The sequence below is a fragment of the Catharus ustulatus genome, chromosome 8 (genome assembly GCF_009819885.2).
Source record: "Catharus ustulatus isolate bCatUst1 chromosome 8, bCatUst1.pri.v2, whole genome shotgun sequence".
Lineage (NCBI taxonomy): Eukaryota > Metazoa > Chordata > Aves > Passeriformes > Turdidae > Catharus > Catharus ustulatus.
Window position 1 is genome coordinate 35,119,489 of NC_046228.1, and position 26,370 is coordinate 35,145,858.

The 26,370-nt window shown below is 41.1% G+C and overlaps 1 protein-coding gene across 3 annotated transcripts in view; it reads left to right on the forward strand.

Moving 5' to 3' along the window:
- Positions 1 to 412: 412 nt before the first annotated feature.
- The window catches only part of HERC4 (HECT and RLD domain containing E3 ubiquitin protein ligase 4), a 30,110-nt gene continuing 4,152 nt past the window's right edge, over positions 413 to 26,370 (forward strand). Inside the window, exons 1-23 of one of the 3 annotated variants that reach the window (XM_033066099.2) lie at positions 413 to 505; positions 1,297 to 1,444; positions 2,628 to 2,917; positions 5,574 to 5,733; positions 6,777 to 6,853; positions 8,884 to 9,105; positions 10,647 to 10,738; positions 11,631 to 11,761; positions 12,415 to 12,575; positions 12,884 to 12,960; positions 14,937 to 15,061; positions 15,581 to 15,640; positions 16,073 to 16,184; positions 16,512 to 16,701; positions 17,702 to 17,874; positions 18,845 to 18,961; positions 19,928 to 19,951; positions 20,470 to 20,568; positions 21,758 to 21,925; positions 22,028 to 22,171; positions 23,804 to 23,970; positions 24,745 to 24,811; positions 25,019 to 25,101. In XM_033066099.2, the coding sequence (XP_032921990.1) occupies positions 2,692 to 2,917; positions 5,574 to 5,733; positions 6,777 to 6,853; positions 8,884 to 9,105; positions 10,647 to 10,738; positions 11,631 to 11,761; positions 12,415 to 12,575; positions 12,884 to 12,960; positions 14,937 to 15,061; positions 15,581 to 15,640; positions 16,073 to 16,184; positions 16,512 to 16,701; positions 17,702 to 17,874; positions 18,845 to 18,961; positions 19,928 to 19,951; positions 20,470 to 20,568; positions 21,758 to 21,925; positions 22,028 to 22,171; positions 23,804 to 23,970; positions 24,745 to 24,811; positions 25,019 to 25,101 (2,675 nt within the window). In that variant the 5' untranslated portion in view covers positions 413 to 505; positions 1,297 to 1,444; positions 2,628 to 2,691. The remainder of the gene's footprint in view (positions 506 to 1,296; positions 1,445 to 2,627; positions 2,918 to 5,573; positions 5,734 to 6,776; positions 6,854 to 8,883; positions 9,106 to 10,646; positions 10,739 to 11,630; positions 11,762 to 12,414; positions 12,576 to 12,883; positions 12,961 to 14,936; positions 15,062 to 15,580; positions 15,641 to 16,072; positions 16,185 to 16,511; positions 16,702 to 17,701; positions 17,875 to 18,844; positions 18,962 to 19,927; positions 19,952 to 20,469; positions 20,569 to 21,757; positions 21,926 to 22,027; positions 22,172 to 23,803; positions 23,971 to 24,744; positions 24,812 to 25,018; positions 25,102 to 26,370) is intronic. The other 2 variants (XM_033066101.2, XM_033066100.2) reach the window with 2 other exon arrangements.

Here is a 26,370-nt window from a genome sequence, read left to right on the forward strand (position 1 = left end):
TCAGTTTAAAACCTGTGATGTAACACGAGGACGGCTCTGTATTTCCGCGCGCTCACGTGCGTTCCCATGCCAAGAACGCGTACAGCTCCAGCCAGCACCGGGGGGAAGAGCCGAGCTCCGCGCCCGGTCCAGCGCTTCCCCGAGCACAGCAGGGGAACGAGAGCGTCGCTCCTTGGGCCTCTCCTGAGCCTCATTTCTGCTGCGGGCACACAGCCCAACGGCGGGAACCGAGCCGCGCGGTGCCTCCGAGCGCAACGTCCCCCTCGGCCCCGCCGAGCCCCGGCTGCCGGCTCCGCGCCACGTCCCCGCCCCTGTCCCTGTCCCTGCCCGCGCGGCCGGGCCGGCGGGAGGCGGGCGGTGCAGCGGGCGCCGGGTCCCGCCCGCCGAGCCGGCGCCTGCGCGGCAGCGGCGGCCGGGCCCTGTCACCGCGCCCGGGGCTGCTCACGCTGCTCACGCCCCGGCCGTGGCCGGGCTGCGGAGGGAGCGGAGCGCATCGCTACCACCGGTGAGTCCCGCCGGACCTCAGCGGAGCGGGGCGGGGCGGACGGGAAAGTGGCCGGGGCCGCGCTCAGGCCGCGGGGCCCCGCGGCGGGACACGGGAGCGGAGCGGAGCGGAGCGGGGCGGGCCGGGCGGCGGTGCCGCGGGGCAGGTGCGGGCCGGGGCGGTTGGGACCAGGCCGGGCGGCGCCGCCCAGCAGCCGCGGGGCACGGAGAGCTCCGGCCGCCGCCCCTCTCCGCCGCCGGGCCGCGCCCGCCGCTCCCTCCGCAGCCCAGCGCGGCGGGCCCGGGGAGCCGAGCCCCGCCGAGGGAACGAACGCACGGGGCCGCGGCGAGCGCTGGGGCGGGCGGGCTCCCCTTACGGGGCACGGCCTGAGCGTGCGCCAGCGCTCCGGCAGCGGCCGCAGCCTGCGCGAAGCGTCCAGGAGCTTCCCCGCCGCCGCCTCCCGCCCCGGCAGCACCGGCAGAGCGCGGGGCTGCTTCCCCCCGCTCCGCGCTGGCCCTGCGGGGCCGGGCCGCTCCCGACGTCACGCTCGGGAGTATCCAGCAGTTGACGGCTCGAGTTGGCTCTCATGAGCCCGCACAGGGGTGAAAGAGTGCCGGGATTTGAGATCAAAGTACAGAACTTTGGCTACTGACTCTTCAGTGATACAAAGCAAAACAACCCCGCCTTCCGTGGAAATACGTATATAGTTCAATAGAAAGGAGAGCTTTCCTTGTTGTTTTTTTTTTCCTTGCTGGAGGTGGAGATAAATCTTGACTGTAGTCATACATCTTTTCTAATTTCTTGTATTGCAGGTTGAAGCGAGTCACTGCTCCAGATGTGTGACATGTGCAGTTGCGTAGCTGTGTCTTAACTGAAGACGTCCTCATTTCGATATCCCCTTCTGAATGTGGTAGGATATAGCTAGGGAAATATTTGATCATGCCTCACCTCCTGAGCTAGGTAAACAGAATGCAATATGTCATAAGCTGTTTGACTCTTTTGGTTCAGTGTTGCTTTTGGTTTTTTTTTATATGTGTAAACAAGTGTCTTGTTTACTGCGTTTTGACTTTTGCAGAGAAAAATAGTTTATCCTGTTGTGCTGGCAAGAGTTCTGCCCCTTGGTGTATGTAATGCTTAGATGTTAAGGCTTACTTCTTCAAGCAGTTTGGAGTTTAGGTAGTTCATACACGTTATGACCCTGTAGATTGTCTTCTGAGTAATGGTCACAGATGAAAATTTGTAGTAATTTCACAATAAATTACATTGACTTTTAAATTGCTCTAAAAATACAGGGGAACTTACTGTCATGGAAATGCGGTATAAGTGGTAGTGAAAACATTGTCACCAGTTCTTTGTTGTATTCACTGTTGCAAGTGAAAGAGAAGGGCAGTTTTGAATCCTTTCTAAAAAAGGTACAGAGTCTGTCAGCACAAACACTGATAATTGTAATTTAGGGATTAGGGATGTGGGCTTGCTTGGGGGTGTTGGTGTGCATGGCCTCCTGTGACTGCAGAGTAGCTGGAGCTGATGTTGATTGCAATACAAGACTGGGGACTTGAGTTTCAGCTGTTTATTTTCTTTTAAACTGTAAGTTCAGTCGACTCCCTAGTTGTTTAGATGCAATGACTGACACAGTGTATCGTACTTTGTATTGCATAACTGGATTGATCAGAGCTGACCAATTTTTTCCAAGCTATGAGTCAAGGGTTGTTTTTGGTGATGATCTTGAGGCCATGCACAGTGCTTGCTGAAGTCATGCTACTCCTCAAGTAAAGAAAGTAGCCTGTACTGTCTCCTTGGAAGATACTTGAAGTCATTTCCACTGGCTGGAATCTGTTGCAACTGCAAGTTTGTATACATTTGGATTGGGGATTAAGGAAGTTTTATCAAGAATGATATTTCAAGTTTTTGAAACAGTTACGTGACCTGCACATCTTAAAAGTTGTATCTGGTAGGAAAGAAAGCATTTTGCTGCAGAGTTAATGCAAATCCTGTCCAAGAAAGCAAAACACACTCTTAAAAATGGTTCAGGCTTTTAATATGATATATAGAAAGTGAGCTCATGGATTACATGCTGTATAGAAAGTAATGTAAATATTGGGGGCAATACTGAAAAATGTACATTTTCCCTTTTTCTTAACAGCTACGCAGAAGAAATATTCTAGAAAAGTGAAGCTGGAAGATCTCTGATAAAAGGAAGTGTAAACATGTTGTGCTGGGGCAATGCATCTTTTGGACAGCTTGGATTGGGTGGAATTGATGAAGAGATTGTTTTAGAACCCAGAAAAAGTGACTTTTTCCTAAATAAAAGGGTCAGAGATGTAGGATGTGGACTGAGACATACTGTTTTTGTCCTGGATGATGGGACTGTTTATACATGTGGATGCAACGATCTAGGGCAACTAGGGCATGAAAAAGCCAGAAAAAGACCTGGTAAGTATAGAAGTGATGAATTGTGGAGATTGTGGCTTTCATTTTATTGTGCTTCATCATAGCCAAGATTGCCAGTGTCTGTGCACGTGGCAAATTCATGCCCAGCAGTTCTTCCAAGAATGGACTTGTTCTTAACTGGAAAAGCATTGCTTTGCTGGGAAGTGACAGTCTTTGCGACAGTTGGAAACAAGCAGCTGTGAAACATGGCAGTCCCCCCATATTTTTGTATGCTGTGCAGCTGGACACTGCCACTGGTTTTTATTTCAAACTCAGTGCCTGTTTTTAATCTCAAGGGGAGCTGACCTGCTGCAGTACGTGGGTTGGTATTGTACTTCATGTCTGGGTTTGGCTGTTGGAGTATGATGGAAATGAGTATTTGGCATATCACAGCAGAGAAACGTGCAGTGTCTAATTGGTGATGTACAGCAGGTCTGATTAAAGCAATGTTCTCTTTTTTTTAAGAACTAAAAATAAAACTTTTGATAAAAGACTCATCAACACATGCAGTGCTATGGGGAGATGATTAGGAAAAGCTTGAAGGATGCTGTGTAACACTTCTTGGGGCTTTTTTCCTTCCCACCTGTGTTCTGTGTGTGTTTCTGCTCCTTCCCAGTGCAGTTCTGTAGCAGAAGTGGGTAAACATCTTGCAGGGACTGCAGAGGAGTGTGCACATGGGCTCCCTTCAGAGCTTGCATGTGAGTCATAGCTGGTGCTGAGAGCCAGAGAACAGGGCTGCTCACTCTGCTTCCAGTACAGCGTAACAAGCTGGAAGGGCTTCCTGGCACTTCGTTCTAATCACTCCTGGAGCACTTCTACAACTTGCTTGGCTCAATATTTCCCACAAATTTTTCAAATGGAAATGAGGTGTCATGAGGTATTTTTGTAGTTCTGCTTTACACAGAATTTCAGTTTTGGTGCCAATAAAAGATTTTTTTATTCTTTTTTTAAGATGTAACTTTTTTTAACTAATGTGGACTTCTGTTGGGAAACAGTATGTGGATATTAAAGCTGATAAGTTTTAATCCTATGCAAACCCCTGCTTCATGAACACAAAGAGAAACTCAGCGTGTCAAACTTAGGCTTGTTGCCTGCTTTGAAAATTATGGTGAATTGTCTTTTAAATCTAAAAGCTACAGTGAAAATATCTGACTTTTAATTTGCATGGCCTTTCATACATAATGGACCTGCTATTTTTTTTTTTTACATGCTCAGACACATGAGGATTGTTATGTCCTCCCTAATTTTCCTTTCACCCAGAGGTTACAGATAATACTGCTGAGTGTTGTATGAAGTCAGAGCATTCATAGCTTCAGTTGCACAGTCCAGAGAGACTTGGTATCTTTACAGATGGGTGGATGCTCTCTTTTGAATGTGTTTCTGCTAACTGGAGATAATTTTGTTGCTGACTGTGTGTCTTTGCTAGCTCCTTGTCCCACTGCCTTTTCTCTTTCCTCCTTCTAGAGCTCTACTTGCCATAGGGACTGCATGACTGTTCCTTAGTCCATTTTAGGCAGGGTCAGGCTGGCTGGTTCACACCTGGGGGAGATTGCCTGAGCTGATCTGTGTGCTGGTGGCCGAGCTGGAGAGTGCTTCCATGACCTCTCCCACTGGCAGGGCTGTGGGAGGCTCTGATGGGTGAATTGGGGTGGTAACCTCTTTAGTCAGAGCAGCTGGATGTAATAAAAAGAACTTATATCTGCTGCCTGTGGTAGTTTATTTTGGAATCTGAGTGCCTGTCATGCTGCAGATAATGTGAGCTACTGTTTTGAAGTTGACTTAGGCTGTGTTCAGAGTGCTTGAAGCACTGATGATATGCAGGCTTTTTCAGTGCTGTGCCATTCTTAGGCCGGAATAGAATTTGTGTTTGAAAACTGGGAGTAAAATGTCCAAGCAGTCCCTTATTTAAGGGAACTGTTAAAAATTCCAGTCTTAATGACAGGCCCTGATGATATTTCTCTGCTTTACTTATTGCTGAAATGGAAATTTTAGACTTCTGGTCACAAAACATAAGCCTAAAACCAAGCTTTGAGTGTTTCCAAGTGCTACTGGAAAAAAAGTCACAGATAGTGTGTGCTTTTCAGAGGCATGCACTGCATGTCTAGAAAAAATTACTCTTTAGGATCTGTTTCTACAGTATTTTGCATTATAAAGAAGACATTGTGTAGCTCGTTGCAAAATCAGTAGCTTTAGCCTGTAATTTGCCCTGCCTTGTTTTGCAGGCTCTTTCTTAATAGTGAATAGGTGAATTTAATTTACTGTGGTGGAATGTTTTCCTCTTACATAATGTCTACACGTGTAGTCATTTGACAATAATCTATTTGACATTACTGTTAATTGAGTTTCTGCACTCATTTTCAGATGGCAAAGTTTGAAGGAGCCATTACAACCAAGCTGCAGGTTTTGTGCAGTTTTTGTTGCTCTAGAAGCAGTCATTATATGGTTACTTTGGGGTGTCAAATTTAACTTATTTCTCCTAGAATCAAATGTTTATAATTTTAAATAAAGGGTTTCAGCAGAACTTAGGAGCTTAGTTGAATGTCACACCAGTTGCTGTCTTAGTACTGTGTAAACTGTTAGGAGCAAGTTTGGCTTGTTAGTAGGTTTTTTTTGTGTTTTTTTTTTTTAACCAACTGATTTTATTTATTTCTTCTTTTAGAGCATGTTGGTGCACTGGATGCCCAAAATATTGTAGCTGTGTCATGTGGAGAAGCCCACACTCTTGCATTAAATGACAAAGGTCAGGTATATGCCTGGGGTCTGGCTACTGATGGACAGCTTGGCTTGCCAGGAACAGAGGAATGCGTCAGAGTGCCCAGGTTAAAAATAGTACATAAGAAATTGCCTTTTTTTAAATTAACGTGCTTAAATCACTTTGGTTATCTATTCTGCTGTTACAGGTAAAGCCATGTAAATATAGAAAATGTTTATCAGCTGTGATACTTGACTGCTGTGTGTAGACAGTTTCCTTTCTCAAAAAGTCATCTTATGTGGAGATGTGTCACAGGTGTGCTTGGTTTGGTTTGTGGCTTTTTGGGGTGTTTTTGTTTGCTGTTTTTTTTTTAATAGTCCTCCTCTAACAATGAGACTTCCATTGGAAAAGGAGGTGGGTATTTTAAGAGCATGAATGCCATTTAAGAGAAGTTAAAGAGGAGTGTTGAACTTTCAATTTGAAGAGGGTGCATTTGCTGTCCAATCTTTGTACTTCAGTTTTCACCCCAAGGCTTTTCAGCTGTCATTGAATCATACACCTTCTAGTTAAAAAAATTCATGTTGGCTTGTCCTCTGAATGCCATAAGCATTCCAGCTACCAGGAGTCCACATACAAAAATAACAATTCATTGGAACCTTAGTAATTCATGACTGTAAAATTAAAAATGTTCTATCTGCATCAAATTTAAAACCCACAGGCCTTTTAGGAACTTTTCTCTCATCCAAAGTTGAAAGCATTATTAGTTTTAGTGCACATGGGGCTGTATTTGTAACTTCTTTATAATATTGTGCAGTATGTATTAGCTCTGTAAACTGAAGTTTTGGAAACTAGAAAGTAAGAATGAGTTTCTTGTATTCTGTATTCATTCCTCCATTCAGCTGTGTGAAATTGCCTTCCCAGCACATGTACCTCCCTAATTCTTCATTATGGACTTTTACAGACTTTATTTATTTGAAAATAAGACAGAACCTGACTTTAAAAGGTTTAGAAAAGAAGCAGTTTTGATTTCAGATTTTACTAAATAGTGTCTAATTTAAGTTGGCATGTTAAATATACTTCAGTGAAGAGGATTCACATTTTGTATATTACCCTTTATTTCATACCATGATCTAGTAGCTTAATTCTTTCTCTGTTTTCTTACCCCAATAGAAATATTAAAAGCTTATCAGAGATCCAGATTGTTCAAGTTGCTTGTGGTTATTATCACTCGCTAGCACTCTCAAAAGGTAAGCCAAATTCTCCTGAATTTTTGTGTAATTTTTTACAGGGAATTCAGAAGTTTTCAACTTTTTTTTCATCTTTTTTTAAAAAAGGAAATATGTTTATTAGACATGCTAGTCTCTTAGCACAGATGGGATTTCAGGTTGGTAGGGACTGTGTAATTTTACAATGGAAGCTTAAATTTGAAAAACAAATGTACAAACAGATGTGGAGTTTTTATTTCTTCAGGGTGTGTGTGTTATTGCTTTTAATTTTATCATCTGGCTTTCATGTAACTCCTGTTAATTTGGTTTTTTCCCTTGGTCCCAAATCTTTCTCATCCTGCTGACACTACTCTGTCCCTGTTCTGTTTTAATCTGTAACCTCAAGTTACTGAGGCTTGCAGGAGTGACTTCCTTGTGTGCTTTTTTTATGGCAAAGCCTCTGGTTTTTGGTGCTTCCATCGTTAAAATGCCACGTCACATACAAGCCACCTTTTGAAAGTTTAAATATCTGTCTTCAAATTTCTGCTGGGGCTGGGAGCACACTTGGTTGGCCTCACTTGTACTGCATGTCTGGTTAGTGCAGTTCTCCAGAAATGAAAGTGAATTTAAATTTGTTTATTGCTTGTCTCATCACGAGATAGGAAAGCTGTGGCCAGAACTTCCACTCAGAAGTGGCTGCTGAAAAGGGTTAATGGAGACTCAGCAACTCAAAACAAAATTCCAGGAAGATTGTAGTTTGTCAGTGTTTCTTAGCAATGTGTGTTTAAAATATGAACCAAATAACTGTGGGAAGGCAGGTGTTCATTGTATGCTGAAGGATTTTTTTTTCTTTAAATACAGTAGTTTATACTGATTATATGTGCCTGGATTCTGTATGTGCCTCCTCATGGCCTCATGTTGAGCATTTCCTGTGCCATTATGTATTCCCAGGTGTAATTATCATTATAACCCAAACAAATGCCTTTGTTTTCAGGGCAGGCAGGCAGAGCTTTAGGAGTGACCCCTTTGCCTGAGTTAAGATCTGCAGTAGAAAGCAGGGAGTAGCAGAGGTGTGTTGTTAAGTGTTCTGTTGGTCAGAGGTGCAGGAATGTCACAGGAATTTGTGATTTAAAATTCACTCAGTGTTTTAAATAGCTACAGGCTTCAAGTACAGCATCACTATTTTTTTGCCAGTTCATGGATTTACAGCTCTGTTTCTGTTCTTGACGTGTGCTGTAGGATTTTCTGGGTTTAGATGTTAACGTGAATAAAATAAAATCTGAGAGACCAGTACTCCAGGTTCTGGGTTTCATTGTTTCCTCATCTTATAAAACTGTTATTGGAAAGTGGAGATGGGAGAGACATAGGAAGCATTTGAAAGGTAACATTGCTCTTGAAAACCTATCACATCAGCAAAAGTAAATGATCTTGTGTTTGGGTGTTAATCTTTAGGATTAACATTGGCAAAACATTGGTTGTTCAAGAGGATATTTTATTTTAGAAGCAGTCTTAACATAAACAGGTCTTTGATTGTCATTCTTCAAAATGTAAAAAAACTTACCTTCTTTGTAAGTTATCAGATGACATTATAAACGTTGTGCTTCATTGATCGTATGATGAAGACAGTATTTAAAAATATATGTCTCTTAAATTGTGTGTGAAAATTTGTGTCTCACTTTAGAAAACCTTAAATAAGTCTTTTGAGTGGAAGTAAGAAAATTTTCCATGTGCAGGGTGCAATTTCAGCAGATCTGTGCAGCAGAGGAACTTCCCATGGAGCAGTGTCTTGCTTTGTAATAACCAGACTCAGTTGATCTGGCCCTGTTAAAAGAGGAGTGTTAAGAGCAGTTTTGAGGGGTTTGAATGCAATTTAAATACTTCTAGTCTGATTAAATGCTCGAGTTGAATGCCTGCAAATTGCACAAGGATGCTTAGCTTCTGAAGTCAGTAATTTGTATGCATTTTCAAACTCAAAAATGTTTGAAGTGTGACAGTCTAACTTTTGGATAAACATTGTATTATTAAACTATATTGATGATATTTCTTGGTTGTTTATTTTTTCCTTCAAACAGGAAGTGAAGTGTTTTCCTGGGGACAAAACAAATATGGCCAGCTGGGCTTAGGTTATGAGTATAAAAAACAGACCTCCCCACAAATGATTAAATCTCTGCTGGGAATCCCTTTTGCACAGATTGCAGCAGGAGGAGCTCATAGTTTTGTACTCACTCTTTCTGGAGCCATCTTCGGATGGGGACGCAACAAATTTGGGCAGCTGGGCCTAAATGATGATAATGGTAAGTAAGAGTTGCTTCAGGGGAGTTTCATGCTGAAGGCTTGGGGCTGTGAATCCAAAGAAGAATTGCATGAAAAAGACAGTGTTTTCCTTAGCTCTTCTGTAGTGAGAATGCTGATAGTGTTATGTTGAATTTCTTGCCTGCTTCACTTTATTCTTTCCCTGTTCTACATCTTCCTGTGACTTAAAGGGATTGAGTTAAAAGACTGTGCAGTAGTTACAGTTTTAACTGAATTTTATGTGGATGGCATTGCTTGGCAAAAGCAGTAATCTCTCAAAACTAATTGGTTGTCCCTAGTAGTCACATTTAGCCATCTTCATTTTTTACTGCCATTTACTTTTACATTCCTTTCTTAGGCCATTTTTGATAATAATTCACAATTTTTGGCTAACCATTTCCAAAATTTCCTCTACTGGGTGGATGACACTCAATGATTTTTAGCAAGTGGTTAGACTAGACAAAAAATAATTTATTTGTTGGTTGTATTGTGTTACATGCACTGTATCTGCTCACAGGGCTCCAGGATGGCATTATTTGCTGTCAGGGTCCTGTAATACCCAGTTTAGTGAGGGATAATCTATAGATAGTTTCATGAGTTCAGATTTTCTCCCTGGTTCATTGGTGTCAACACCATTTAAAATAGAAAAAATAGTTGTAAATCAAATGCCCATCTGAAGGCCTTAAAAATTGTCACATTCATGTAATAAGAAAATCACAATTATTTTTCAGAAATCATGGGAGACTTCAGTTGCTTCTGCATATTCTTTGGAATGTGTGTAGCCCCAGGTTTTTATGTAGCATCACTTCTCAATAAAATCCCTTTTAAATGTCTTTGTAGGATTTCTTGCCGACATGTTAGCATGGCTGGCTGGTTTTAAGACATTAACACTAGTATTTTAAAAATTGCCTTTGTGCAAAGTTGGCTTGTCCTGGTGCTGGAGGGATGTTAGGTTTGTTTCCTGTTTGTCCAGTACTCCATGCTGTTATGCAGTTAGTTACATTAAATACACTTTCCAAAGAAGCCAAACTGATACTGAAGCCAAGAGGATTTTTTTCTTTTTCTTTTATATCCCTTTTATGTATCCTCAGTACTCTCAATACCAAGGTAAAAACCCCTTAACCCTACCTGTCTCTTCATTGTTAGGACCAAGGAAAAGGCATCAATACCAACTCAAAGGAACATTTTAAAAACATGGAACACATCAACAATTCAAAGCAATGATCACTTATTTTCTTTTCTCATGGCCAGAGCCAGGTCTAATGTAATATTCCATGTTTAGTGCTCTGTGTGTTGACATATGATCTGTGCTAGTGAAAATGAGAGCATGGGCTACAAACTTGTTCAGTGTAGTTGTCCCTGGTTTTTTCTGTAGTAACAATTCCATCTCCAAGATCCATAAATTCAGTCAGAGTGATTGCATTATGCTAAAAAAATTAAAGTGCTTGCTTGACTAGAACCAGATGAGAATAAACAAGCAAAACTGTTTGGGTTTTGGTTTTTATTGTCAAAATAAGTGACCTTTCTTTATTGAACCTTTCAGACAGGTATGTTCCTACACTGCTGAAGTCCCTGAGAAGTCAGAAAGTTGTTCATATATGTTGTGGAGAAGATCATACTGCTGCCCTTACCAAGGTACAGAATTTAAAGATACGTTTATGCTTCGATTTTTTTGAAGTTTCCAGGATAAGATGCCACCTGAACAAGAAATAATAAACTAAATTCTGAATAAAATTTCTTCCAAGTTATGGAATTAAGTTGAGAAAAGACTAGGGGGAAAAAAATCTGGCACTGTTTGCTATCCTCAGTCAGTGACTGAGGCTGTTGGGTTTCCTCAGTGGATGCTGCAGTTTTGGAGGTGGTTTCCAGCTGAGGGCCTGGCTGATGCAGAGTAGAGTAAAAAGAAACAGATTCACTATTTCAAAGCATTAGAAAATGGCAAGTTTCAGAGTTCTTGTGAGGTAAGGTGTATAAGTTCTGAAAATGTTTCTGGTTTAAACATTGAAGGTGTTGGTTAATTTCTTGATTTATTAAAAACACTTTGAAAAGTACTTGCCTTACAACAATGTTGAAATTTCTGGTTTCTTGTGCTTTCAAATAATGAGGCTGCTTTAGTCAGGCTGTGTGTCATCTGCTGAGCAGGGCAACTTCCTGCTTGCTAATCACTTCAAAATTTGTATTCAGAGTTTCAAACCCAAGTATACTTTTTAATAGTGGGAGTTTATATATGGGGGAAGTTCAAGAAAACTGGAAAAGAGGAAAAATGTGAGTTAGAATCTATAAATGACCTAAGTTGATGATAAATCCACTTGTTTAATTTCTTTATGAACACAAGTAAGGTAATATTTCATAGCTGTGCCACGTTTTCATAAATCAAATTAACTTGTGTGTCTCAGGAGCCTGTTGTGCCCTGTATATTTTCTGCAATGCCAAGTTCATCAGAAAATATTTATTAAGCCTCTATTTCTGTGAAGTTTCTTGTTCTGAGATATGCAGTCATCTTAATGTAAAACATTTATTTGTTCAGGAAGGTGGGGTTTTTACATTTGGCGCTGGAGGCTATGGTCAGTTGGGTCATAACTCTACCAGCCATGAGATAAATCCAAGGAAAGTTTTTGAGCTTATGGGAAGCGTTGTCACACAGATCACCTGTGGCAGGTAAGGTCTATTCTGTGCTAATCCTGTGAATCTTACAGATAATTTGTTTTGTATAAGACTTTGTATCTGTTGAAGTGGGGGTTTCCTTACCCTTTGTGGTCACGGGAGACAAAATGACTCCTAACAAAAGATATTTAGTGGTGTTCTGGGATTCTAAAAGCATTCGTAGAAGAGCTGAAGGAAGTTGTATATTCGAGAGGCAGTGATTTTCTAAACTGGCAGTGTGAGCAATAGTGTGAGGTGTGAAAGTATTTGTTGCTGTCACTTCATTTCCCGTTGAAGAAGTGTGTTTGGGAAAGTACAAAATAGTTTACCCAAATTCCCAAGTGGTTCCTCACAGGCCTGTGATAGAGAGGGGACATCTAGAGTTGAGCAGGATGGGAAGGAGAGGAGATGCAGGCATTCATTTCTGATATGCTCTAAAGGTCACACAGGGCACTGGCAGCTCCATTCCAGAAACCTTTCCATAAAAAAAGAGGATTGCCTGTTGGAGTATAAATGGAATATTGCCAGTGGGAGGGCATTGCAGGGGAGCAGTGGAGTGTTGGGTATGACAGGACCTTTAACACACTGTTCAGCACAATTCCTGGCCAGGCCTGCACAAAGCATGTTCCAGTGCTTAGGTTTGTGTTACTGAATTCTCTTTGCCCTAGGCAGCACACCACTGCATTTGTCCCTTCCTCTGGAAGAATTTACTCTTTTGGGCTCGGAGGCAACGGGCAGTTAGGGACAGGGACCACCAGTAACAGGAAAAGTCCCTTCACAGTGAAAGGAAGCTGGATTCCCTACAGCACTCAGAGCCCAATGAGCACAGGTAAGCACCAGCTGGTGGATTTACTTCTTGGTTGCTGTTCCTTTATAGTGCATTACTTAAAATTCTCAAAGTTTTAACTAAACATGGACTGTAATCATTTTTTCCAAACAGTTTGATTCTACTGTGCTCTGTGTTCCTGCTGTACATGCCTGTGCTGGTGAGGTAGTGCTAGACTTAACTCAGGGAAAGATGGTCTTAATTGTTGCCTCAGTGAGGTTTTGCCACAAGGGAACCTTTTTGTAACCAAGTCTTGTAATAATTTTCAATTTCGCATTTTCACAGTGGCCTGTTTTTTATTCCTGTTTCAGATGCTGAGGAGTGCTACTGTGTAAAGAGAATTTTCTCTGGTGGGGACCAAAGTTTTGCACACTACTTTTATCCACAGGTAACAAATTAAGTGTCATTTGGTTCCAAATCTTGTGAAAGTTGGATTTTAGTTTTTTGGATGCATTTTAGAGGATTTTGATGTTGAAGGTGCATGTGACTATATTGCAAAGCTTGTTAGAGCAGTGTGGAAGCAAAAGGTACTATGTCATGGTAGCAACTGGAGTTGGGTCCAGGTCGTGTGTGTTAGCTGTCAGGAAGCTCTTGAGACTTTCTGGCATCAGCTTTTTTCTTGATGGATGAATGCACTTCTTTTCATGTTGTAAGGGAAGGACTGATTGAATATTTGAGCTCCTTGTCCAGTCCTCCTCATAGCTCCTGGCAGCAGCAGCTTTGGTGTCTTCTGCTGTGTGGCAATTTTAAAGTGGTAAGGAAACAAATGGAACTTTTTACTAAAATTACTGGTGGTGACATATTTTGTGTCGCAGTTTTTTATCATAGTCTTAAAGCTTGTGTTTTAAAATAACAAGAATTGATATGTTTAAATTCTAGTATGTAAAAGAGTCTAGTAGGGCTCTACAGTAAAAATGGCGATGTGGAAGTGTGATGGAAAGAAAATGCTATTGGAGAGTGAGTTGGGAGATAAAATAAAAACAAGATGAAGATTCATGGGTCTATTTCCAGTACAACTCAGCAGATATTACAGCATGGGGATTAATGAAGCATCAGGAGTTGAGTCTGTAGGGTGAAAACTAATTTGGACACAAGGGAAAATGGATTTTAGTGGGAAAGCATGTTTATGAAGAAAAAGTGGGTACAGGTTAGACTTGCAGCAGTGCTTTGTGCTCAGAGCCTATTCTGGTTGTACAGAATCAGCAGTTTCTCTAGGATTGACTTGGGTTCTTTTCCTAAATTCTGATAGGGTTTTAACCATTGCTGTATTTGAGAGAAACTTGCTTATCAGGTGTAAACTGGTGAAATACTTGTAAGAGAGGCTCAAAACTTGTCTGTTAAAACTTCCTTAAAAACTTTATGTGCAATTTTCATAATTGCTGGAGCAGTTTCTGACAGACTAATTGAGGTGAACTGGAGACTGTATGAATGCAGTTATTGTGGCCTGTTCTGTACAAAAAGTATTAGCAAGAGATGAACTTTCATGCTGCAGAAGTATCCCTTTTAGTACTCTTGAGTTTGGTAATTTGTGTTGAATTCTTCCAAAGTTCTGTGGGTACTGTGCCCATGGGGGCTGTGTGTCCCTGTCAGGGGGCCCATCCAGAATCAGTTTTCTCAAGTCAGTTTTTGGGCAGCTCAGTTCCCTGAGTTGTTTTCTTTGGCTGGACAGAAGGGATGTGGCAGAAGAACTTCTGGTCCTGATGCTGCTGGATGGGATCAGAAGTGCTGAGTTTTGGCAGTCATTGTCATACTGAGTCAGCTCAGTGTTGTCAGATGGCACCCTCAGGAGGAATGTTTCATCTTCTTTTTGGTGCTGTTTGCCATCTCTTTTTGAACCAGTGCTCCTACTGAAAACGATTATCTTGCTTCTCCTATTACAACTCATAATGGAATTCATTTTATATGAGCAGCCCTTCCAAATCAGCTCCTCTGATGATGCAGGACATGTTCAGAGAAGCATGATTCACTCTCAGAGGAGCCTGATGGAAGTGGGGTGGAAGAACATCTGTCTGATAATTTAATGGCTCCTTTGCTGTGTGCTCATAGCGTGGCAGGGAGCTGAGTGGCTCCTGGTGGCTGGACAGGAGATGCTTGCTGCTCTCATCTAAAGCTGGCTTAGTGTTCATCACAGACCAGTGATGTTTAAGGAGCTGGCCTTTAGGCAAGGTGTGGGAATTAACACCTAATCGAGGTGGCTTTAGTGTATGCTCTGCTTCCACAGGGAATGCAGAACTGTTAAACACAGCCTTTCACAACAATGGTCTGGGTATGCAAATTGACAACTCAGCTCAACCAGAAGGCTGATTTTTCTGGAAATCAATTTTGTGTGCCTGATGCTTTATGCTTTCTTTACAATTTCTTTAGAACATGGTGCCACCAGATGATTTTAGGTATCCCGACCTTTTGAAGCAGATCTGGACTGTGAATGAAACGTTTATTCAAAGATTGCTGAGTTTCCCATCTGGAAGACTTCCTGTGGAGATAGCTAAGTAAGTGATGTAAGGGAAAGAAGTGGCCTTTGGTGATTCTGCTTCTGAATTGAGCATTTGTGGGGCTTTGGGCATGCATAGCAGAGCTATTTTTAATTACTGAATTTATGAGGTGCAGAGCTCTTGCTGTGCTTTCATTGTCATGCTTGTTGAGTAGTTTAGATCCCTGAGACTGTGTCATCTCTGCTCCAGTTTAGATGACTATGCAAGATGAAATTAAGTATCTAATTGCACATTGAGAAATAGCAATGCATGTAAAGGAATATGAGAACAATTCAAAGATTATTGCCTCCGTTTTAATAAAAGAGTATGCAAAGCAATTAAATTGCAAGACTGGCTGTGATTTGAGCTGTTTTAGGTGTTGAGTCTTGAATGGAGGTTTTATCTAGTATTGTTTGAATCAGAGACCCATCCTTTGCACAGTGTAATTTATTAGGGATTAAATACAGGCTTTTGTAATTGCAAAAGCTAATTTTTAAAAAGAAAGCCAAATATAACATTTGGTGTGACCAATTGCAGTGAAATCGATGGAACATTCTCCTCAGCTGGGTGCCTGAATGGGAGCTTTTTGGCATTGAGGTAAGTTTTTAATAAGCCTTCCTGTGCACAGCATTAGTGGTGGCTGCCCTCCTGCTGTCCCTTGTGGCAGCTGGGATACCTTGCCACTCTGATAGCATCCCTTGAAACTCCTACTCCTTTCCTGCCCTCTCAGCTGCCCCAGTGAAGATGGCTCCAGCCTGTCTTGGCTGCTGCCATGTGAGCCAGCAAAGCTCAATCACATTTGTCAGCCACAGGCTGGTTGTAATTCAAGGCCTGTTTTACATCCTAGTCTTTTTGCATGATTTTCTTGCAGTTAGAGAGGATTTTTTCCAGTTGTTTCTAAGGTCACATTAAAAATGGAAATGTGATATGTTTTATATGCATAGTCAGTAGGCCTAAAATTCAAGGGTAAAAATCTTGAGTTGCTGAGAACATAGGATTCAGTCTTTCTGTTTTTTTTTCTTCCTGCAGCAGTGATGATCATTACAAAACCAGCACTAGATTCTCAGGGGTTGATATGAATGCTGCTAGACTACTCTTTCACAAACTCATACAGCCTGAGCATGCTCACATATCACAGCAGGTTTGTTCTGGGTATTTTCCTTACATTTGGGATTATCTTTCTGGGTTACACCTCTTCAGAAATACTGTTATGCTTGGTCCAATTCTCTAAATAGATTGCAGTTAATATATTATTGAATAAATAAAATGTGTGAAGCTGTATTTTGTTGTGACAATTAGGTGACATATCAGCATATTGTATTTTAGTGTTTACTTTCATTTTCTAAATGTGTAATAGTTTTCACTGAAGCTCCTAATTATTGTTTTCTAGATTAGTTTTCATATACATGGGCATTTGTTTAAAATCTCAATTGTATTAAAATAAACAGAATTTTCTGATGTGCTCTAGGTGGCAGCTAGTTTGGAAAAGAACCTTATTCCCAAACTGACCAGCTCCTTGCCAGATGTTGAAGCTTTGAGGCTGTATCTCACTCTACCAGAGTGCCCACTGATGAGTGATGAAAACAATTTCACAACGTTAGCTATTCCTTTTGGAGCAGCTATTCTGAACCTAGAAAAAGCTCCTCTGAAAGTTCTTGGTAAGAAACTGAATTTTTACTGTTAAAACTAAGGATCTACAGATGAAAATGTACAGACATTCCATCAGTGAAGACCTGGCATGGGCAGCACCTGCTGTGTATTTACAGTTCTGTACAATTCCCCAGTGAGAAAGTTAAAGCTTAACATTGCTTGGTGTAAGAAAACACTTATTCTGTTGCTTCAGGGTGAGTTAACAGGCCATCCCTGTGAATTCATCTGCTACTGTAGTTTTTGGACTGATGCCATTTGGGAGGAATTAAACCATGTAGTTCAGTGTAATTGATATGTGTCTTTGCTCTTTAAAGTGAAAATTATGTGGTCAGACAGCTAACAAGCTCTGAGCAATTTACAGAAGTGTTGCAGAGCAGATGTTAAATTGTCTTGGTTGTGACTACAGCACCTGTTCTGAGCTTCTGAGGCAGTTGATCTGTTCTCACTGGTGCCAAGATGTGGTCTTCAAATATGCAGCTGAGAGTAGCTCTGGTTTTTTAACTCTGCTTCTTTGCACTTTGTTGTTGTGACTCCTATCAGCTGAAATTGAGCTTGAGGAATAGTTTTCAGAATATTTTGCTTTTAATTAGTTTCTTTTTAAGAGATACTTGCGTTTTCCTCAGCCGCGCTTTGCCTTGTAATCTCTTACATTGTTTCAGTAGTTTTTGGTGAGAGTAAAGCAAAGCAGACTGATAGTTTTTTGAACTCTAGATCCTTTTCCATAATTTTCTGTTGCTCTCACTGCTGTTTGCTTAAGATTGCAGGTTTTGAACCATCTATTTTTATAAATGTTACTTTGTGATACTGTTGCTTAGTCTGGATGAAGAGACTTGGAAGGACTTAGATTTGATGTGCAACAATAGAGCATTTGTTGTGTAACAACTTTTTTTTCAGAGTCTGTAGTAACTGATGCTTGTGCTTTCTGGCCAAACATGTTTTTTAGTTGAAAGGATAACACAATGTGGCAGTGCCAGGTACTAAATTTACGTGTTCACCGTGTGTTGACAGAAAACTGGTGGTCTGTACTTGAACCTCCTTTGTTCCTCAAGATAGTGGAACTCTACAAGGATGTGGTAGTGCACCTTTTGAAGCTGTGCAAGATGGGCCTTCCACCTTCTGACAGGAGAATACTCACCAATTTCCTACACACAGCCTTCAGAGTTCTGGAAATACTGCACAGAGTACGTTTGTGGCATTTCTAAACAGTTCCTTGGCTGCTTGGCTTTGTCAGCATCTCTGTGCTGGGTGGTTGGTAGAAGCTGAGTTACTGATGGGTTTGGAAGATCAGAAATGCAGCTACAGAATGATCTGTGGTTGTTCCATCTGGACCTATGAGTCCTTGGGATTCTGGATTCCAGTCTGACATGATGATGATGGAATTAGCTATTTTTTGGGAACGCAGAGTCACCCAGTCATTTGCATCTGTGAGGGTATGGATTAGAGTGAGGGGAAAAACGGGGTGACAGCTCTGGGATATTTTGGAGATTGAGTATCTGCTGGTTTGGAGGGGCATGTGGGAGGTATTTGTGAAAAGCAGGCTTAGATTATCTGGTTGTAAAGGCAGGATCTTTATAACTGTCTTGCTGCTTTGCCAGGTAGCAGTGCTTAACAGTCCTTGGGAAAAGAAGTGTATATTAGGAAAATGTGGATTTTTCTGGATTAATATTATCCTGTGGAGACAAGCCTCTGTATACAAAGTTAATTTTCCCACATCTGTTTTTTTAAGCTTAATGTTTTTAAATGGAAACTGTTCCTCTGCTCACAGGTAATAGTGCTCATACTGTAACTAAGGCTAGTTATTGAATCCTAGCTCTTAAACCTGCGTGAATACAGGAACAAGTATTTATCCTATTGTGAACATGAAATGTGTATTATCACTGTTCTGTGAGGTCACATGATGTTTCAAAGTGGCAGCCTTGTTATGCAATACTGTGTGTGCAGTTAATTGCATTCTCCTTCGCTCTTTAATGGGATTTTGAATAGCCCATGTATCCATGTCTTTAACATTGTTTTTTGCTTTCTTGTAGGCACTGTTGTTTTTCTAGAATTTTTTTGGTAGCTGGGTATCTGTGGCTGACGTATCAAATGCTTGAAAAACATGGAAAATATCCCTTTGAAAGCTAATAAAAAAAATAAATTGCACTTCCTTAGGTGAATGAAAGAGGACAAGTTATACAGTATGACAGATTTTACATTCATGAGATACAAGATTTGATAGATATCAGAAATGACTATGCCAACTGGTTCCAGCAGCAGGTACTGGGAATGGTAAGTTCTGTTGATTTTTATTTGGGTTTTTGTGGCTGTTTTCCTACCATATTTTGTGTTTATCCCTTTAAAGAAATCCATAGATTCTCTTAAGTGTGGGCACTTCTTTTTCATAAAAACACCTTCACAGATGAACAGTGCTGAACAGACTTGTGTCAGGTACTGGCTAAGGAAGAATTGTTAAGAGGGTGTGTTTTTTCTAGGGTGTCTTTCCTAGGACTCTGCTCATTGAATCTGTCAGTTAAAGAGTGATGTAGAATGCTGTCACTGGAGACTTGTTATGTCAAAAAAAAGTTAGGAATAATAATCCACAATAATCCACCCAGAATAATCTGAATTGCTGTATAAGACAGGGCCAGTCAATGAGAAAGCTGCAGCTGTCTGGGGTAATGAGTCAGGAAGTGCAGCAGGGAGCTACAGGGGCCGATAACTGATGGAATTTGCTACTTGGAGTTTAGCAGCCACAAGTGAGATAATTAATTGCTGCATCTGTAAACAGAAAAGTGATAAGGGAGAGCAAATTAATGACTGTGCAGAGAATTAGTGAGCTGGATAGGTTTTTGCCACAGTTTCTTGGCTTTAGCTTTGAAAGAATATTGTAAATAATTTAATAAGTTTTCTCTAGCCACCCATATTTTATTCTTTTGCAACAGTTTCAGCAGATGTCATTAATTAATATGTGGAAGTAAATATTTTAAGTGTGTAATTTTTTGCTTCCAAGCAAACATAATACTTTAACAGCCCTATTTTTAAAGACTGATAATCAGGGTGTTGAAAGACAATTTTGTATTTAATTCATTATTAGAATGTTTATGGTTAATGTTTATTTCACAGTAAACCTTCTCTTGGGGGGAAGCAGTAAATAAATATTTTTAAAATTCTACATCAGAGATGAGTAATTAATGCAGACACTAATGCTGCTTTTTCATCTTAATTGTTGCTACCTTTGTGCAAATGCTGTCATAGGATGTCAACCATGGATTAACTGAGGTAAGATTGGTTGCAATCTGATTTCTTTTGAAGAATGTAAGGAAATCAGAAATGTGAATGTCAAGGGTTGTCTGCTGTGTTCTGTTGGGAGTAAAGCTTCAAATTAGCCGTGGCTGTAATCTGAAAAAAATCTTAGTGGTGCAAAAAGATGTAATTGTATTGCAAATTGGGAAGAGCATTAGGAAAAAAGGGCTATTTTATACCTTTTTTATAGCTGCAATAACAGTTGTGAAATTCAAATGTGCTAAGTGAGAGTGTCGTTTGTGGCTGGCTTGATTTGGTTTGGCTTGATTGAGTTTTGTTGGACTTTTTTTTGTTTGTTTTTGGCTGAAGTACTAAATATTAAAAATGTACTTTATGTTCCTAAGATGCTTTGGTTCTGCATTGATAATAAGTCAAGGCTGAGTTCTCTTTTCAGTAAAACAGATGCATTAAATGAGTGCTACTACAAAGGCTTTTGTAACCACAATTGTGGCTTTTGTACAAGCTGAGCTATGACATGGTTCTTTCTATTCCAGTTAACAGATATTCCTGTTATAATTTGCACATACCCATTTGTATTTGATGCCCAGGCAAAGACAACTCTCTTGCAAACAGATGCAATCATACAGATGCAGGTAGGAGGCTCATTTTTTTTGTGTTACAAATTAATTTTTTTTTTTCCCTGAGTTGGAGACCTTGGGGGTTCCTGTTGGTTGGTTGGTTTGTTTGTTTGTTTGTTTGCCTGGTTCGTTTATTATTATTTTATTTTTTTTGTTTTGGGTTTGTTCCTTTTGGATTTTGTGTATTTGTTTTTTGGTGTTTTGAACTCTGTGTAATCTCTCCCCCATAAAAATCAAAGATCTAGTTTTATTCTCAGGGTATGTAATGATAGAGGGCAGTGGCATCACATTGAAATTAAACTGTTTTGTAGTTGCCATACATTTCCAAGGAACTTACTTTCTTTTCAGTAGTGAGATGACTCTTTTATGTGTTAACAACCCATTGTACAGGTACAAAACCCCCAAACAAGAAGTAAAAAATCCCAAACCCACAACCCAAACAAACCTAAAACCCCAAGCACCACTCAGAACAAACAACCCCACCTCCCATATGAGAAGGAGTATTGGAGTATTCCTTTGGAATATTACCTAGGTCATTGATCTGAGTCTGAAAATAACCAGATGATGTAAGTCCTACTCAAGTGATGGACTAATTAGAAATACTACCTTGCTCTTGTAATTAATAATAAATGTTATTTCATGTATTTAAAATGTATATGCACAGTCTATACCAACCTCTAATAGATTCAGGTAACTGTCCATATTAAATGTTTCCAGTAACAATAACAAATAGTATTAATACACACAAACGCTAAAGAGTTCTCTGCCCTATCCAAAACATTTGCAACAGCATTTTCTTTTTCAAACAGTTTTAATACAGAAATTATCATGCAAGTTAAATTGCTTTTCATGCTGTGAATTAGTTTTTAATGTATGTTTGTTTTCATGCCAGATTTACATTAAAACAGCTTACTCTTCATTAGATGAAATGCAGGATCTTTTTGCTTCCTTCTATTACCCAAGGTATTTTGACTGGAATGTCAAAACCTGGGTTTACACTTGCCTGACATTAGCATGAGTGAGAGCAATGGGTAAAGGAAAAATGCTTTCTGAAATCAAATGTTACCTGAGATAAAAGGAATACAAAGAAAACTCAGGCAAATTAGTTATTCCCATCTGCACTTTTGCAGACAAGACTGCTGGACAATTAATACTGAGAGGAGTTTTTCCTACCTGCTGACACTGTCACTTTGTTTTTCTGCAGATGGCTGTGGATCAGGCCCACAGGCAGAATTTGTCTTCTCTCTTCCTGCCAGTATTTGAATCTGTCAATCCCTGCCTGATCCTGATGGTCCGGAGGGACAACATAGTAGGGGATGCTGTGGAGGTCCTCAGGAAAACAAAGAATGTGGACTACAAGAAGCCACTCAAGGTATTGCAGCACATACTGCTGTCAGTGATTAAGGCTGGTTTTGGCCAAACCTTGCTTTACCATCTCTTTGCAGTCCAGTGCTCACTGAGTTGTGTGTTTCAGGTGATTTTTGTAGGGGAGGAGGCTGTTGATGCTGGAGGCGTTCGCAAAGAATTTTTTTTGCTCATCATGAGGGAGTTGCTAGATCCCAAGTATGGAATGTTCAGGTATTATGAGGAGTCCAGGCTGATCTGGTTCTCTGATAAGGTAGGCTCTGATCTGTATTCAGTCATTTTAACTTCCACTATTTATATTAATATTATATGAACATTGTAGTTTGTGTTTGTTCTATTTCAAGAGTAGGAGTTGAAGCAGGTCTTCTCAGGAGAAATTTATTTTTGTTGTTGTTAGGTCAAACTTCCCCTATTCCTTGCTGTTCCCCTTTTGCTTTCCCCATTCCTTGTTTACTCTGTACTGGTTGTCCCCAAGCCAGCCAGGTTTTTAAAAAAGAAGTAGCCAGAACAAACTGATTCCAGAGGCAGAGTCAGGAAATCAAGGGGCCAGAGACAAATTGTTGAAGTGTCCTGCTGAACAGGTCTTCCTGTGTGCAGTTATGGGTGATAGGTGATCATGGATTTTTCAGGACTTTTCAGTCCTCCTTCAGACAGCACTGACTGGGGTGGCTGGATCCCAGAATCCTGAATATTTACATTTCCACAGGTGTGTTTAAAGCCTTGGTAATTACAGTAATTTCATGAATACAAGCCGCACCATTTTGACTAAAATTTTGCTCCCACACCGGAAATGCAGCTTATACTCAGGAGCGGCTAATACGTGAATAATTTTCTGACATTTACAACCTCAGAAGTGCCAGCCAGGGTGCTGAGCCGAGCAGCTGCCAGTAAAAGCTGGCATTTCGTGATTGTTACAAATTGTTACTCTGTTGCGCCACGGGTGGAGTCTGGCTCCTTGCAGGCAGCACAGGGGGTGGGGAGAGAGGCGGGAGAGCTCCCTCCTTCCCTCCTCTGCCACAGCCCGGGGGAGAGACTGGGGGACCCCGCGCCGCCATCGCCGCGGCCCAGGGAGGCGGTGGGGGCCCTGTGCTGCCATCCCCGTGGCTCGGGGAGGAGGCTGGGGGCTCTGTCCCTGCCCGCCTCCGCGGGAGCCGGGGGGGTGTGCTCCGTCCCTGCCTGCCACCACAGGGCAGTGCCGGGCCAGGGCGAGCGAGCCCAGAGGCGGCAGCCAGCCCCGAGCGGCAGCGCCGGGCTGGGCCACCTGGCCCCGTTGGCAGCCCCAAGTGAGCCGAACCTGCACAGCCCGAGCTGAGCCAGTAAACCCCGCCTTGCCGCGGTTCTGTTACTAATTGGCAACTTTGTTGGATGCAGGTCCTCGCTGCAAACGACAGAGCGGCTTATACTCGGGTGCGGCTTGTTTGTGGGCAAAGAACGAAATGTTTGCCAACAGCCAGAGATGCGGCTTATAGTCCGTGCGGCTTGTATTCATGAAATTACTGTAATTCTGAGGGTTTCAATACTGAACTCTTCCCTCTTCCTCCCCCAAATTGTTTTTTTTTGAAAATTGATATCTTTAATCACTGAACAGTGCAATAGGAAGTGACAAAACCAGAATCCTAATGCCGCATGGCTCCCCTGTAACATAGAATATGTTGTAGTTCAGCCTTTTTAATTTTAAGTAGAAAGGATTCTGTTCCCTTGGATTGCAGTCTCAGCTGGTTAAACTTTATCCTGTTATCCTTGGTACTTACAGATTCATACACATTTAAAGAAAATATTAATTAAATTCACTCACATTATACTGTACTGTACACTTCTTCCTGGACTCTGCAAGGTTAAAATAACTTCTTTATTTTAAACCATCTTGTCTGTTTTCTGTTCTTAGACCTTTGAAGACAGTGACTTGTTTCATTTGATTGGTGTTGTCTGTGGGCTAGCAATATATAATTTTACTATTGTAGACCTTCATTTTCCTCTGGCTTTGTACAAAAAGCTATTGAATAAGAAACCATCCCTGGATGACTTAAAAGAACTGATGCCAGATGTTGGCAGGTAAGCAAGAAAGAAAAATGAGTGTTGTTGGAAATTAGTTTTGAAATCAGCAATTTTCTCTAAGAACATAACATTTCTTTTCCACAGTAACTGGGTAAACAGCTCAGAGTAAATTGCAGCCCTCGTGTCATTTGATGCATTTGGCACTCAGTGTTCAACACCTGTGTTTGTGCTTGGTGTTAGTGATTGTCCCTTCTTTTTTTATGGCCCTACAAGAATTTTAAGGGAAAAAACCTTGAAATTCAAACCCCTTGAGTTTTAGTCATCAGTTTTATAAGCCTAAGTGTGAACTTAGTTTCAACTCTGAATTAAATCCATCAAGAAAATATTTATGCTTATTTCAATAATGAATGCATTCTAAATACTTACTTTAGGGACTAGGGATTTGAATAGGGCCCACAGGTAGGAGGCTCAAATGAGCAGAAAAGGATGCTTGATTGCCTCAGTGTTGTGGATGCCAAAGTTTCCATAGATTCAAGGAGAAATCAAAGATTTTAATGGAAGAACCAGTCAGTGATTTTTAAGTACCAGCTGCCTCTACTTTGGGAACCCCTTAGCTGAAGTCTTAAGATAGGAATGTTCTCTCTTCACCCCCTGGCATAATCAAAAGAAAATGATTGCCTGGAATTTCTCAGCATTACACAAGGTGCAGTAAGATAATAAATAACAGTAGAAAGATACTTCTTAAATTTGAATTATCAAAGCATAAAGAACACTTCAGGAAAATCAATTCATCTTTCCCCTGGTGCAAGTATTTTGTAACTTATTTTGCAGGGGAATGCAACAGCTCCTGGACTATCCAGAGGATGACATAGAAGAAGCATTTTGTCTTAATTTTACTGTAAGTTTTGTGTAGTGTTTGAAGTATGTCTTGCCAAGCTCACACCATCTATTTTAATTGCCTCTGATGGAGTGTTTGAACAAAAGCATCAGCAGCTGATTGCCATGAGTTTAGCTCCTGTCTGCCATTTGTGTTGCTGTTAACTAAGTGGTGGGAAGAAGTACTTTAATAAACAAGATTTATACTGGTTTTGTTTGTTTCAAATAGATCACTGTGGAAAATTTTGGTACAACAGAAATTAAGGAGCTTGTTCCTAAAGGTGCTGACATTCCTGTAGTCAAACAAAATAGGTGAGTTGTGTGGGTTACAGGGTGTATTTGGTGTTGCTCTCTGCCTTGGGAGTGTTAGTGGGCTGCTGTAAATACCCTTTGCTGTTGGAGGCAAAATTACTTTGGCTGTTTTCCCAAGCTCTTCTCAGTGTGTTGTTAAAATAGCTGTTGTCTTGTACTGACACAAACAAGCTGTGGCTGCCCCATCCCTGGCAGTGCTCAGTGCAGGCTTGGAGCAGCCTGGTGTGGTTGAAGGTGTTCCTGCCCGTAGGGGGAGGTCAGACTAGGTCGTCAGAGGTCCCTTCCAACCCCAGTCATAAACATTTTATAAGATTAAAAATGCTTCTGGTTCTGCTGATGCCTTGGAGTGGCAGCCTAGGAGAGATGCTAGACAAAGTTAAGAGAATAAAGTGGGTATTTATGAAAGGCCTTCAGCAGATACACCCTGGGCAGCCAAAAGCCTTGCACAGGCTACACCCAAGATGAACAATGGTCACCAGTTTTTCAGACAGATAACAAGTTTGGTCTGATTGCATGTCAGAGATTAATCCTCCAGGGGTTAAATACAGCTTCAGGTAATGAAGTCATATTCCCCCAGTTTTCTCCCCCACAATTCACTGTAGTTTATACTTTTGGGGGCCTGAGGATGTAAGGTGTCCTTGGATCACAGGCCCAGAGAGATTATTTTGTCCAAAATGTGAAGAGAGTTAACCAACACTTTGTATAGAATTTAGAGCTATGCACTAATGCAGTATAGGATTTGAAAACACAAAAGTTCAAGTCTTAAGGCATTACTGCAGGAAGCTACATATCATTAGAATTCAGTGAGTAATGATGAGAACTTTAATTTAAGGACCAATATTACAACTACTCATTCCTACATGAATAGTATTTCAGTGAAGTCTTCCCTTTGTAGAGTAAGATAACATTGCATAAGTTAATCCAGTGTTACTGTCAGAAGAGTGTGTGACAGGAGGGGTTTTTTCCTCAGTCAAGGATTCTGCAACTTTCATTTATAAAAACAGCCTTTCCTGCCCTCTGTTCCTTTTCTGCTCCTGGAGGATGGGCAGACCTGGTGGTGCTTTTGTCCCCTTTTTCAGAATTTTCCAGTATGTTCTTTAATCTTTATGAATTCTCTGTGCTTGTACTTCTCCCAGGGTAAAGGGAGAACTGAATGGAAAGAGCACACTCCATGAGAACTGAATGCACATGGAAAACACCATAGCTTTGCAGTTCTCTGTGTAGGTTTGATGTTCTGTCACTAAGTGACTAAAATTGGAGTTGAATTAT